This window comes from Manis pentadactyla, chromosome 10, assembly GCF_030020395.1.
Source record: "Manis pentadactyla isolate mManPen7 chromosome 10, mManPen7.hap1, whole genome shotgun sequence".
NCBI classification, from domain to species: domain Eukaryota; kingdom Metazoa; phylum Chordata; class Mammalia; order Pholidota; family Manidae; genus Manis; species Manis pentadactyla.
In genome coordinates, this window is record NC_080028.1 from 38,745,960 (window position 1) to 38,761,627 (window position 15,668).

The 15,668-nt window shown below is 41.2% G+C and overlaps 1 protein-coding gene across 1 annotated transcript in view; it reads left to right on the forward strand.

Annotated features, from left to right (window-relative positions):
• Positions 1-7,775: 7,775 nt before the first annotated feature.
• Positions 7,776-15,668, forward strand: part of NCKAP1L (NCK associated protein 1 like) — a 43,468-nt gene continuing 35,575 nt past the window's right edge. The window contains exons 1-3 of the mRNA XM_036915349.2: positions 7,776-7,943; positions 8,952-9,062; positions 9,734-9,826. Of these exons, the coding sequence (XP_036771244.1) occupies positions 7,842-7,943; positions 8,952-9,062; positions 9,734-9,826 (306 nt within the window). The 5' untranslated portion in view covers positions 7,776-7,841. The remainder of the gene's footprint in view (positions 7,944-8,951; positions 9,063-9,733; positions 9,827-15,668) is intronic.

Consider the following 15,668-nt stretch of genomic DNA (forward strand, 5'->3'; position numbering starts at 1 on the left):
CTAAGAATACACCATCTCAAATCTGCTGCATTTGACTGCCAGTAGGAAGCCTACTTTTCCTATGGCTAGAAGTCTTTAGCTGTCCTAGCAGACATTCACTTCAAGGACTCCTGAGTTTCCAGGCAACAGCTACAGTTGAGATTTCTGCAAATCAGGGACAGTATAGTCTGATAGAGGGGGGAAAGATCAAGGCAGACTGGTATAAGCAGTAGGGGTAGAAAAATGCCTAGATAGCCCATTTTATTTCTCTTTGCATCATGCCTAAGGCATAGACAAAGGGCACAGAGCTAGACTGTTCAATGTCAGATTTTCCTGAGGGAATTTAGGTGATTAAGTCCAGGGATTTAGATTTAGGTACCTTTCAGGAACACAAGCCAGGGTGGTTCTTTAAAGCTTACACTGTATGTTAATGATATTATTAGAACCACAAACACTTACTATGAAGTAAATTGGCTCTCTGGAAAATAAAGGCTGCAGAATCATCCAATGTTATACAGTTATTTTTAGATTCTAAACAATAATGGGAAAAGAGCTTTAATACCTGAATGTAGTCTTCTGATAACCCCCAAGCCCTTATTTAGCCAACAGCCTGAAAAGTAGAAGTTTGACTAAATTGATAAGGCTGGTCTTCATAACAAAGAGTGCTTTAGAATAGGCAGTGAGAATTGGTGACATGGGATCATTCACCTAAATATTGATAGCTGAATATCCTATGCAGAGAAGTCAAGACTATGAAACATGTTAGACTTGGCAAGAGTATTCGAACTTTGATGCTACCTTGACAATTAAACCTAGTCTAAAGGCTTTCAAGACCTACCTTACTCTTGAAGTAGCCTAAGAGTCTGAAGGGAAGTGTCACTTAAAGAGGAAACCAATCCTTCTGTAAGGCAAAACAAGGCAAATAGCTGGAGTTTGAGGAGAGGGAAAGCACAGTAACTTTTGTCAAGTGATGTGAATCAACTCTGTTCAGTCTATTCAATTCCTCTTCTCCTACCACATGTTCTATGGTTTCTCAGAGGTTGGAAATTTTTGATGTCATAATTAAGTCTTGGACAAGTGGTTCTCAGTCCTGGTTGTGCATGAGAATCATTGAGTAGTTTTAAAGCAACGGATCCTTTGGCCTCATTCCAGAACCATTGGATTAGCATCTTCACAAATGCAGTCTGGCTAACCATGGCTTTAAAAGATTTCCACAGGGGATTCTGATTTGTAGCCAGGGTTACTAGGCCCTGCTCTGGAGTAGTTAAGCCACCTTGAGAAGGATTCCTCCAGTTTCTAGGAGGAACTGCTGCATTATCTTTGCAATGAAGTTCCTCTTCAGGGGGCATGATGAGTCTCATCTTTAAACCTGGCCTTTTTCTCTATGGGGTGCCAAATAGAATTCTGCAGAAAGCAACATAAGCTTATTACATGCTAAAAATAAATAATCATTTTACTTTATTTTTGGCATTCCTAATCCAGTGTACCAGGTCTTAAGCCAAATGTTTACAAATACCATGTCATATAATCATTTGCACAGTTATATGAGGGACTGCCACCATTTTATAGATTAGCAAACCAGCTCAGTGGTGATAGATATACTAAAGTTACAAAGCTAGTAAGTGTTTGAGGTAGTACATATAAAAGCTAGTAATTATTTGAGGTAGTACATATAAAACTCTTAACCTGGTATGTAGTAAATAACTAGGTCATCACTTTTCATGTAGTAGCTTATTTAATACACACGCTATCCCCATGGAATAGAATATTATCAACATCTTCTCCATTTTACAGACAGGGAAATCAGATCTAAATGATAGAGTTGGGATTTTAACTCAAGCCATATAGTCTAGAACCTGGGCTCTTAGCCTCTAAGTCATAAGACTCAGCCCACTGAACTCAGCTACATTTGAGCCCCAAATTATGTCTGATGCCAAAATGTAGGCTTTTCCCATATACCAAGTATAGGCAAATAAGTGTTTCCCAGCTCCGGCAATCTTACAGTGCAGTGGGGGTTGGTAATATACTATGGAATGGGCAGTTAAAGGTGGACCTAATTTAGATGTGAAATATATGGTATAGACCAAGTGCTGTGGGAGTTTAGCAAAGGCTGTACTTGGGACTATTTGAGCTAGATCCAAAAAACTGAGTAGGATTTGGGTCAACAACAGGGAAACCATGAGTAAGTGGGAAAGCCAGAACACATTCACTGTTGACTGAGAACATGGTCCCCATGAAGTTGGGGGTACATATTATGGGAGAGCAGAAAACAAGATCTCTTTGTAAGAGTCCTCAACAAAAGTTTCAGGAAGAGGTTAAAAAATGCAAGTGAAAAAGATCCAATAGAACTACACTAACCTGTAAGAAGGCTGGCTGCTGCTGTACTGCTGCCCAGCTTCCTAGATGGTGGCATCTTACTGTCTGTTCTTTATTCTTTCCCATCAAGGTGTAAAACCAGTAGAAATCCCACAAATCTCTTAAGTAGAGCCTAGGTTTCTTTGAAATAATAGTAGATGATTTAAATCTTCAGGGCCAATATCACCTAGTGCCTGGCTCATAGTTTTCTAGAGACATGATCTAGTAAATAAACCAGAAAGCAGTTCTGTATTTTCCAAAAATTCAAAGTCTCCCTTAGAGATGTTTGAAACTTCGTCTGATAAGCATTGCTATCTTCTTGTTTGTTTAAAAAAATATATTCCTTTGGGAGCAAACATATTAAGTTCCTTAAATAATAATGCTGATCAGTTCCTCCCTCCATCCTATGATTTATTGGGACAATGAGAGCCTTGGATTTGGAAAGTAGGAATGATTGAAAAGTGGAGAAAAGGTATTGGAAAGGAAGTAGATATGAAGACAACTCTGATTTAGAGTTTTTCCAAGGATCTTCTGCTTTTTGCCTTGAAAGAACCTTGAAAGCAAATTGGTTTTCTTGAGTTAGGTGGTTAATGCCTGTTTGGAATAGCAAGAATATTTTAATGCTAAAATTCACTCAGTCTTCTAAGATTTAAAGTCTATTATTAATATCTCCTTGTTAATCTCAGTTAATTTAGTTCTTCTTCATGGAACCTGTTTCCCAGTTAGTCTTAATAATTCAACAAATCAGCATATTTATTGAGTGGCTTCTGGGTCCAAGAGGTGGTGTTCTAGATCATTGTTTCTCAACAATGTGTCCAATGGAACATTTGGACCAAACCCTCTGTCTTGCCAATGGGTTTCAGCCCCGGGCAAGTTCGCTATGGATTCAATGTGACCAGAGAAACTGACAGCAAAACGTTCTTTGGGTTGAAAGGGTTTATTACCTGGCTTGTTCTCCCAGTGGTAAGTTGAGCACTAGCGTCTCTGCCTCTGGGCGAAGCTCTCTAGATAGCACAATAGCTTATTGCCTGAAGGTGTGGCAGTGGTAGCCTAGCAACAGGCCAGTTCCATCATCAGGTGTAAGTTCAGTGAGGATCCGGCCATAGGAACCCCAACTTCCCCCTACTCCACCCTCCAAAATTCTTGCCTTACAATCTACACGCTTTCAATCTTCTGCAATGGTCCTTGTGCAAGAAAGCTGGAGCACTGTAACCAGATTCCACAATAGCAACAGAGGATAACAACAACTTAGAGATAATAAAAATTAAGATACAGCAATATTTTGATACAGGTAACAAAAATTATAATAATCCTCAAGCCAGAGGAGGTTCCCAATCCACAAAGACCTTAGGGGTGATAAGACACATGTTTTAATGACACCAACATGGGCATATCTTGTACATCAGGTAGGATGCATGCAAGACAGTGGTCCTGTGATAGGACTGTAGCAGGAAGGGGGTCCCTTCCAGGTCTAGTATACTATACTTTACTCCTTTCTCCGTGGAGGTTACTGAAGGGTCTATATGTAGTGCTACTGGAGGTGCATGCACTGGACATAATGATAAAATAAAACTCTCCAGTAAGATACTCCTACCTTCCGGCCGTTTAGGATATACTACTGTGACCTTTGGTGGCCACTCTGCTGTTATTACAGGAATACACAGGAGGTCAGCTTCCAGGCCTTGTCCCCAAGGTGTCAGGAGAGCCAGCCATCGTTGGTCCATGTGTCGAAAGGTCCAAGGCCATGTCCACTCAGTGGAGTCTCCGGGGTTCAGTGCAGTTGGTGCTGGCAGCAAGATGTTATTCTGGTGGTCGAACCTTGGCTTCAGTGATTCTTCCTTGGTTTGTACTTGCAGTTGTATAGGGGAGGCAGCAGTATGTGTTGACATGTCTACGGGGCTCAGGGCTCCCTTTCGGGGTCTCTCATTCAAACTCCATAGCACGGTCCATAAGCAGACTGACCATCCCCACAGACTATTGGTATCTGACTTCAGTCCGGATTTTAATAAGCCATTGTGCCTCTCTATCATACCTGCTGTGGTAGGATTGTATGGCACTTGAAACTTCCACTTGATTCCCAGCTGTTGCACCCATTCTTGCAGTGTATGTCCAGTAAAATGGGTGCCCTGATCACTCTCAATTACCTGTGGTTGGCCATAGGCAGCAAAGAGATGCTCCAGGCCTCTTTTAGTCGTCTGCTGGTCTGCACAATGGGTAGGAAAAGCAACCAGAAGTCCAGTAGCTGTGTCCACACAAGTCATCGCATACCGATATCCTTCTGACACAGGTAGAGGCCCAATATAGTCTATCTGCCACCTGATGAGGGGTATAGGCCCCTCAGCTATTGTCCCATGCTGCTGTGGAACTTGGTGTAAGTCCCTTTTGGAGCACACGACACACTCCTGCCAGGCTCTACTAACTTCTTTGAAGGTCAAAGGCAAGTCCCACCGATGGGCTACAGCTCACATTGTCTTTTGCCCTGCATGCAACAAACACTGATGTAGCCATTGGGCTACATGGGAGGCAGGCTTTCCTTCTAACCAACGTATCTGGGCCAATTTATCTGCTTCATCATTTCCTGGGGATGCCAGTGACAAATGATCTGTCACATGGTATACTGCAATTATTTTAGTCTGACCACAGGCCCATAAGTCTTGCCACAATTCTTGCCCCCAAAGGGTCAGTGACCAACCAGCCAGTTGGCATGGCACCAGGTTGGTAGCCATAGGGTCAAGCCCCAATTGACAGCCCAGCTGTCAGAGCAGACAACTATAGGGGAGGGCTCCTGTCTGATCGCACGCCACACAGCCCGCAACTCTGCCCATTGGCTGCTCTTCCCCTCACCATCTTCCATCCATTTTGTCTCAGTCTTAGGATGGAAAGCTATGGCCCCCCATTTTGGGGGCTGCCCATGGCTGGAGCCATCTATGTAACATGCATCTTTGGATATAAGGGCTCTTCCCTCCTGATAGGGACTCTCTGCTACTAATGGTTCAAAAGCAAGTTCTTCCTGCTTTTCACTAATATATGTCACCGGGCCCAACAAGCATTGAAGTTCAACATATGTCTGCCATCTAACAGGAGAGGATGGTAGATCACCCAGATTGAGCCACACAGTACGAAGTGCAGCCATAAGCCAATCAAGGAGGGAGTGACTCCCTGGGGTCTGATGTGCATTTTGTAATTGTTGCCTCAAGGCAGGCTGCACTGTCAGGGAAGACAGCTTTCCCATCTCTGATCCCGACAGAACAATTCCAACCACCCCTAAGTCCCACCAGACACAGGAGCCAAGCTGATATTGACTCCGAGGGCTTCTGTTCTGCCTAAATGGGGAGCCCAAATCTACCAGCTCAGCCTGAGTATAGGGGAGGACCATAGAGTGCTCCACGACCTGGGGAGGGGGCTGCTCCTCTCCTTGGGGAACTTTCAGCTTCTGGGTCTTTATTTTCTTTACAACCACTTGGCATGCTTTCAATACAGGAGGCACCAGTGGCTCTGGCATCACCCCTTCATCCTTCCCCAGCTCCTCCATTTCTGGGGCTGATGGCACCTTTCTCTCCCCTTCCCGGAGTGCGTCCTCTGCTCCAACCTTTACCTTTTCTTCTGTGCCTTGCAGAAATGCTACCTCAGTCTCTTACCTTCACCTCAATGCTTTGCAGCTGACGTTCTCGTGCCACCTCTGCCTGTGCTTCCCTCAGGAGTTCGTCCTTTTCCTTGATGGCCTTTTCCTCCTTCAGAGCACCTGGCAGCGCTGCTGTCTCATCTCCAATGGCACCTTGCTGCTGGCGATCTCGTGCTGCCTCCTCTCGTATCAAAGCCATCTCTTTCCTCAGGGCATCCACAGAGTTTTGCAGCTCACATTCTTGTGCCACCTCCTCTTGCATCAATGCCATTTCCCTCCTCAGGGAATCCACAGAAGTTTGCAGCTAGCATTCTCGTGCCCCCATTTCTTGGGTCTCTTCTGTAGACCTTTTTAAGACTGTGAGAAGCAGCCAACCCACAGTTCCCCCTGCCTCACGGGCACTCTGCTTCTCAAAGGATCTGCTTACTATACCAAGGGGCACCCCTACTGACTGAGGTGTCACCTCCATTTGCCTCCAGTCCTGGGGTGGGGCCCAGTCCTCTAGGAGGCAAGCCACCTTAGACCACATACCCATTGGGGGATGATCCACTGTTTCCCCATTCACAGGGGCAGCCCGCTGAAGCACCCCTCCCATAAGGGCAGCCTGTTGTTTTCCTTGGTCAACAGTGAACCCTACTGACTTGCACCAATTGTCTTGCCAATGGGTTTCAGCCCTGGACAAGTTCGCTATGGATTCAGTGTGACCAAAGAAATAGACAGCAAAACGTTCTTTGGGGTGAAAGGGTTTATTACCCGGCTTATTCTCCCAGCGGAAGGTCGAGAACTAGCATCTCTGCCTCCACCCAGGGCACTGGGACGAGCTCTCTATATAGCACAATAGCTTATTGTCTGAAGGTGTGGCAGTGGTAGCCTAGCAACAGGCCAGTTCCATCATCAGGTGGTTTAATTCAGTGAGGATCCTGGCCATAGGAACCCCAACTTCCTCACACCCTCTCAGGGTACTTATAAATGCAGACTTCTAGGCCCCACTGCAGACCTACCAATCCTGAATCTCAGGGGATAAGGTTGGTCTGTTTCATAAGCACCTTTGAGAACCATTGTCCTGGAGCAGTTAAACTTGAGAGTTCATTGGAATCACCTGGAAGGTTTGTTCAACCAGTGCTGAACCTACCCCAGAGTTCTGGATTCAGTAGGTCTGGGTGGGACCTGAGAGTCTTCATTCTGACAGTTTCCAGGTGATGCTGATGTGACCACACTTTGAGAATCACTATACTAGAGCATTGTGAGGGATATAAAGAAATATTAAATACAATCTCTACAATTAAGGAGCTTAGGTTGGGGGAGATAAGACATACTTAAAAATATTACAAGGAATACAATGCTATATACAATATTTGACATTGGATGAGGTAATTAGGAGGAGTTACGATTTAATCTGGGCCCTAAAAGATGGGTGGGCCTAAGGTTCAGGAGAAGATAGCCTAGGCATTGTTGATGGGGATATAAAAGAGGGAAAGCATAGAGGTGTATGGGACTGGGGTGATCGATCTTTGTCTGATGTGGAGTTTTATATAGGATACTAGTGGAGGGGTAAGGCCAAAAAGATTGGTGCCAGACTGAACAGCTTTGAAAGCCTATCCGTCTCCCCCGCCTCCACCCACTTCACAGTCTTACCAAAAATGCTGCACAGCTAGAATGAGGAAGTCTCCACTGCTGAGTGTGCAAGAGGAAGCACAAGAAGACACTGAGGGCCTGTGAGCTGTAATGACTGCTTTCACCCATGAGCCAATTGTAGAGGCAACAGGAAGATCAGCGCACCAACCAGGCTGGGTCCCTCCGCCTAGAGGGTGTCACCACCCAAGCTGAAAGTGTTTGTGGAGATCAGGCACTGCTGTCCGGATGCTCTGCTCTCTTGGTGGCCGTCATGTCTTTGACCTCTGCTTACCAGCACAAATTAGCAGAGAAGCTCACTATCCTGAATGATCGAGGGCAGGGGGTTCTCATCCGAATGTATAACATCAAGAAGGTAAGCATAAATACCTGGACTAGTATGAATTATTCCAGCAATAGTAGGGCAGGTCCACTAGTTAGGCTCCCTTCTCTTTCTACTGGTTTAATTGGCCTTCAGTCACTTGGACTGTATAGGCCAGCCAGTGCTGGCAGGCAGAGGGAGGCTTGTTTTCAGGGCTTCCCCTTTCTCAAAATGATTCTTGTTTCTGAGAGTGTCTGCTTTCTGCTGGTATGGGGGTAGGGGTGGGGTGGTAAATAATTGTCTAGGGTCTAGAATTCTGGGTTTTACTGTTTTTTGCTGATCTGAAGATATCCAAAGTTGGAAAAAGACTTTTCCATGGAAGTACTTACCTAGAAGGAAGAAAGATGATATTTAGATTAAAACAAAGGGTAGGTGCCTTATGAGGTACTTAGAGCAGGAGACAGTTCATGCTGTGGTTTTGTATGCAGCTGTTTAGGAGAGGTACTGTGGAGCTGGGGGAGGCTGGTGGCAGGAGCTGGGCTAGGCCCTGGGCCTAGGGAAATAGAGATAATGATTGGTAGGAGTGGGGAGTTTCTGGGAGAAAATAGGGGACTTGGGAGAGGGCACATATTTGCATTTTGTTGCAAAACAAATCACCAGGAACAAGGTTTTTCTATTCCTGTGTCTCCTATAAATGCCCTTTGGGATGAGATACTTATATAATAGACGTAATTGTGACACTGAGTCTTCTACAGAGTCTAACTCCTGAGCAGCTCTTTCTCTCGCTACTTCCGGCTTCAGATGAGAGGTGTGGAGTTTCCTCTTTGTTATGGGGCCAAGCAGACATTAAACTTTTCTTGGCAAGCCAAGATGCAGGTTGTTTAGCTCTACTGATAGTTTTCTTAATGTCCTGGAACTTGTTCTGGACCTACTCTTAGGCTCTTATAATTAATTCCCAGATACTCTTCCCCTAAGAGATTGTGTGAGAATGAATCCTGCAGGAAGAGATATGTTTGAGGGGCAGGGAAAAGGGTTGAAATATTGTGTGCTTTATTTGTGCAGACTTGTTCAGACCCCAAGTCCAAGCCACCTTTCTTACTGGAAAAGTCCATGGAATCATCTCTCAAGTATATCAACAAGAAATTTCCCAGTATAGATGTCCGAAACAGCACGGTGAGAATGCAGTCCATCTTCTCTCCTTTCTCTAAAAATAGCTCTGTACTTGGACTGCTCAGACTCTTTTCTTTTGACTGCTTCTCTTTGAACTTGGTGGGGGCTGGAGTAGTCTTCTAGTTTTCCTGGTTTCAACCCACAGGGCTTCAGGTTGTTGTAGTCTTGAGAATTCTGAGATAAGTTGGGATTCTCCCAGGATAAGCTTGAGCAAAGCATTGTGCCTTTCTCCACTGCAAGATTCAGGAGAACACTTTGTTCTCATACAGGACGACTGCTCTATTAACCCAGCAGGGTATATATATTTTATTGTTGTTCCTGTTTCCCACTTTGTGTTTCCTTGCATCCAGTGCATAATTCTCCCTTATTAAATGTTAGCTCTAGATTTCTTACTATCTTACTTGTAGCATCTTCTCATTCTGCTTCCTTTGACTTTGATAAAAAAGCAGACCTCTTTGGCTAAGAGGGGCCTTGGAATTTCCTCTCATTTAGTACTCTATATCTAGTCAGGATCACATGCAACCATCCTACCTAGAGAATCTCTTCTGTTTAAAGACCTTTAGAATGTGGGAGATTTTCCAGCTTTCTTTGAAAGTATATTTCAATCTTCTTTAAGAATGTTTTGGGTATAAATTGTCTTATTTCATGTTTTAAAATTTTTGTTTTTCTCTCAGCAACATTTAGGACCAGTACATAGGGAAAAAACTGAGATAATTAGATTCCTCACCAACTACTACCAGTCATTTGTGGATGTCATGGAATTTCGGGTGAGCTATCCCTAGCGCAGGTCCCTAACGCAGGCATTGTCCTTCAGAGGCTATTCCTTCTTTAGTAGATGTCCATTTATGTTGCTTACTACTCTTTCTTGAAAAAAATAAGAGAGATGTACTGATATGGAATGATATCTAAGTTATATTGTTAAGTGAAAGCAAGTTGCAGAATACTGTATGTTACAAGTATATTTTTATTTTAAAAGATAAGCTTATATATACATAGTGTGTGTGTGTGTGTGTGTGTGTGTGTGTGTATGTGTGTGTGTGTGTATAAAGGATAAAGGATTTGGAACACTATGCATTAAATTGTTAAAAATAACTGTCTTTGAAGGTGGACTGTGATTGTCTTTATTAAATTATACATTTTTGTATTTTTTGAGTTAAGAATTTTTAAGTATTATTCCCCAATATTTTATTACAAACCTACTGGAAAATCCCAAAAGTAGTACAATAAATATCATTCTGTTCTTCTCTTGGATTTCTTTGTTGCTTGTACTTTGCCATGGTTGTGTATCTTTATTTTTTCAAACCATTTTAGTTGCAGACATTACAACATTTCCCATCCTAAGTACTTTAGCATACTTCTGCTAAGAACAAGAACATTTTCTACATAACCTTAATTAAATTATCATGTTCAGGAAAAGTAACACTGCTACAATGTTATTAGTTAATTTATAGCCCATATTTACATTCCTTTAGTTTGTCTCAAGGATCATACCCTGAATGTAGTTGTCATGTCTCAGTAGCCTTCAATCTAGAATAGTTTCCAGAATTTTTTTTTTGTGTGTGTCTTTTATGGCATGGACTTTTCAAAAAGTCCAGACTAGTTATTTTTCAGAATATCCATCAATTTGGATTTATCTGATTGTTAACAGTGTTTGGTAGCAATACTACATGGATGATATTTTATTTGAGTTCTAATAATGATGAGCATGTACTATTTTTGTAAATGTAAACAAACTAAAAAATTTGGTACAATGTTTCTGAAAAGCAAATTGATAACATGTTTCAGAAGTCTTAAAAATACAGACTTTTAAATGAGCAATTCTACTTCTAGAAAGTTATCTTAAGGAAACAGAAACTCAGAGATACAGGTATAAGAATATATTTTGTTGTATTACTTAATGATAGTGACAACTTGATAATTGATATATCCAAAAAATAGAGGTTTGGTTAAAAGCTCAGAGTATATGTCTATAAATGAATATTCAGCTGTTAAAGACGATAATATGTATTTACATTAATTGGTATGGGAAAATGTTCACGTTTTTTAGTGTAAAAGCAAATTACAAAACACCTTAAGACATAAGATGTCCCTAAAATATATATTTACATAGATAAATATGCATATAAAGAAGACTTGAACTCCTGATTGGTGGGATTATGAGTAGTTTTAAAAACTAATTAAAATTATCTTTGTGTTTTCTGATTTTCCTGCAATGTGCATGTATGACGTGTTAAAGAAATAACACAAATTTTAGCCATATAAGCAATCCAGGTTTGTGATGGTATTATAGTATTTCTTTTTTTTTTTAGATAATTATTTTTTATTGAAGGGTGGTTGACACACAATATTACATTAGTTTCAGGTGTACAACACAGTGATTCAACATTTATATACATGATTATTCTAGCTACCAGCTATCACCATACAAAGTTGTTACAATATTTTGACTATATTCCTTATGCTATATATTACATCCCAGTTACTTATTTACTTTACAATTGGAAGTGTGTACTTTTTTTTTTTTTGAGAGGGCATCTCTCATATTTATTGATCAAATGGTTGTTAACAACAATAAAATTCTGTATAGGGGAGTCAATGCTCGATGCACAATCATTAATCCACCCCAAGCCTAATTTTCATCAGTCTCCAATCTTCTGAGGCATAATGAACAAGTTCTTACATGGAGAACAAATTCTTACACAGTGAATAAGTTACATGGTGAACATTACAAGGGCAGTCATCACAGAAACTTTCGGTCTTGCTCATGCATTATGAACTATAAACAGTCAGTTCAAATATGAATATTCGTTTGATTTTTATACTTGATTTATATGTGGATACCACATTTCTCTCTTTATTATTATTATTTTTAATAAAATGCTGAAGTGGTAGGTAGATACAAGATAAAGGTAGAAAACATAGTTTAGTGTTGTAAGAGAACAAATGTAGATGATCAGGTGTGTGCCTGTAGACTATGTGTTAATCCAAGCTAGACAAGGGCAATAAAACATCCACGGATGCAAAATATTTCTCTCAGAACAGGAGGGGGTGAGGTTCTAAGCCTCACCTCTGTTGATCCCCAATTTCTCACCTGATGGCCCCCCTGCGACTGTGCCTGTCTTAGGTTGTTCCTCCCTTGAGGAATCTTACCCGTCTCTGGCTAACCAGTCATCTTCCAGGGCCATACAGGGAAATGTAAAGTTGGTAAGTGAGAGAGAAGCCTTATTGTTTGAAGAGGTTAACTTTTTTACTTCTTTGCATATTTATGCCCTGTGGCTTCTATGCCCAGCATTTGTCTTGAGGTGTCTTTACCACTTGGAAGAATTATGATACTCGGTAAATTCGATATGAGGCAAGAATTCTATTTAAGGGTTGTAATTAGGAAGGAAGAAGAAAACCTATAGAAGTAGCAGGTGGAAGAAAACATGGGAAGATTGATTATTTCTTTGACATATCTTCTTGTAGAGTAACTTCAGCATGTATAGGTTTTAAACTACTAATTAAATTGCGTGCACACATTAACATAATAGGAGTACAGTTACATAACCAAAGCATACCTGTAATTACCAGCCATCTCCAGTGAAACCAAGAAAACCAGTTAGGCACCTTAGGCATTTGTGAAAACTTATCTATGATATGGTGGATATTGTCCAACTGAACTTGAACAGTCTGAGAGAAATCAGACAAATTAAAACAACCCATACCTGGGGACTGTTCACATCCCATATGTTCTTTTAACAGTAAATAGTCTGTAGTTGTAAGATTTTGGAGTGCTACAATTTGCACTTCTCCTAATTCATGGTTGAGTTCCAACAGTATAGATCCAGTCAAATTTGTTGTTTTACTGTATGCACAGGCCAGCTTAGATATCTCCTTCTTCATTCCCATGGCAAGTCCAGGAACTGGTGGGATGAGTGCATCTACACCTGTAGCAGTGCGTGGATCTTTGTTGGGGTTTTTTGATGATCATCTTCTGGCATGAGTCTTCCAAAGAGTGCTGATGTTGGAAGTTCTTTTTCATATCATGTCTTAGTTCATTTTTGGGGTAGCCAAATTGGGCTTTGATCCTCTGTATAAACACAAACAGACCCTTTGCCTACACTTTGATATGCCCTTTATACCATTGTGTTGAACTCACTGGAGGTCACCACACAGGAACTGCTTTTTTTTTTTTGTTATCATTAATCTACACTTACATGACGACGAATATTATGTTTACTAGGCTCTCCCCTATACTAGGTCCCTCCTATAAACCCCTTTACAGTCACTGTCCATCAGCATAGCAAAATGTTGTAGAATCACTACTTGTCTTCTCTGTGTTGTACAGCCCTCCCCTTTCTTCCACCCCCCCATGCATGCTAATCTTAATACCCCCTTCTTCTTCCCCACCCCTTATCCCTCCCTACCCACCCATCCTCCCCAGTCCTGTTCCCTTTGGTACCTGTTAGTCCATTCTTGAGTTCTGTGATTCTGCTGCTGTTTTGTTCCTTCAGTTTTTCCTTTGTTCTTATACTCCACAGATGAGTGAAATCATTTGGTATTTTTCTTTCTCTGCTTGGCTTGTTTCACTGAGCATAATACCCTCCAGCTCTATCCATGTTGCTGCAAATGGTAGGATTTGCCCTTTTCTTATGGCTGAGTAGTATTCCATTGTGTATATGTACCACATCTTCTTTATCCATTCATCTATCAATGGACATTTAGGTCACTTCCAATTCTTGGCTATTGTAAATAGTGCTGCAATAAACATAGGGGTGCATTGGTCTTTCTCAAACTTGATTGCTGCATTCTTAGGGTAAATTCCTAGGAGCGCAATTCCTGGGTCAAATGGTAAGTCTGTTTTGAGCATTTTGATGAACCTCCATACTGCTTTCCACAATGGTTGAACTAATTTACATTCCCACCAGCAGTGTAGGAGGGTTCCCCTTTCTCCACAGCCTCGCCAACATTTGTTGTTGTTTGTCTTTTGGATGGCAGCCATCCTTACTGGTGTGAGGTGATATCTCATTGTAGTTTTAATTTGCATTTCTCTTATAATTAGCGATGTGGAGCATCTTTTCATGTGTCTGTTGGCCATCTGTATTTCTTTTTTGGAGAACTGTCTGTTCAGTTCCTCTGCCCATTTTTTAATTGGGTTATTTGTTTTTTGTTTGTTGAGGCGTGTGAGCTCCTTATATATTCTGGACGTCAAGCCTTTATCGGATGTGTCATTTTCAAATATATTCTCCCATACTGTAGGGTTCCTTTTTGTTCTATTGATGGTGTCTTTTGCTGTACAGAAGCTTTTCAGCTTAATATAGTCCCACTTATTCATTTTTGCTGTTGTTTTCCTTGCCTGGGGAGATATGTTCAAGAAGAGGTCACTCATGTTTATGTCTAAGAGGTTTTTGCCTATGTTTTTTTCCAGGAGTTTAATGGTTTCATGACTTACATTCAGGTCTTTGATCCATTTTGAGTTTACTTTTGTATATGGGGTTAGACAATGGTCCAGTTTCATTCTCCTACATGTAGCTGTCCAGTTTTCCCAGCACCATCTGTTGAAGAGACTGTCATTTTGCCATTGTATGTCCATGACTCCTTTATCAAATATTAATTGACCATATATGTCTGGGTTAATGTCTGGATTCTCTAGTCTGTTCCATTGGTCTGTGGCTCTGTTCTTGTGCCAGTACCAAATTGTCTTGATTACTATGGCTTTATAGTAGAGCTTGAAGTTGGGGAGTGAGATCCCCCCTACTTTATTCTTCTTTCTCAGGATTGCTTTGGCTATTCAGGGTCTTTGGTGTTTCCATAAGAATTTTTGAATTATTTGTTCCAGTTCACTGAAGAATGTTGCTGGTAGTTTCATAGGGATTGCATCAAATCTGTATATTGCTTTGGGCAGGATGGCCATTTTGACGATATTAATTCTTCCTAGCCACGAGCATGGGATGAGTTTCCATCTGTTAGTGTCCCCTTTAATTTCTCTTAAGAGTGACTTGTAGTTTTCAGAGTATAAGTCTTTCACTTCTTTGGTTAGGTTTATTCCTAGGTATTTTATTTTTTTTGATGCAATTGTGAATGGAGTTGTTTTCCTGATTTCTCTTTCTGTTGGTTCATTGTTAGAGTATAGGAAAGCCACAGATTTCTGTGTGTTGATTTTGTATCCTGAAACTTTGCTGTATTCCGATATCAGTTCTAGTAGTTTTGGGGTGTAGTCTTTAGGGTTTGTTATATACAGTATCATGTCATCTGCAAATAGTGACAGTTTAACTTCTTCTTTACCAATCTGGATTCCTTATATTTTTTTGTTTTGTCTGATTGCTGTGGCTAGGACCTCCAGTACTATGTTAAATAACAGTGGAGAGAGTGGGCATCCCTGTCTAGTTCCCAATCTCAAAGGAAAAGCTTTCAGCTTCTCACTGTTCAATATAATGTTGGCTGTGGGCTTATCATAAATGGCCTTTATTATGTTGAGGTACTTGCCCTCTATTCCCATTTTGCTGAGAGTTTTTATCATGAATGGATGTTGAACTTTGTCAAATGCCTTTTCAGCATCTATGGAGATGATCATGTGGTTTTTGTCTTCTTTCTTTTTGTTGATGTGGTGGATGATGTTAATGGACTTTC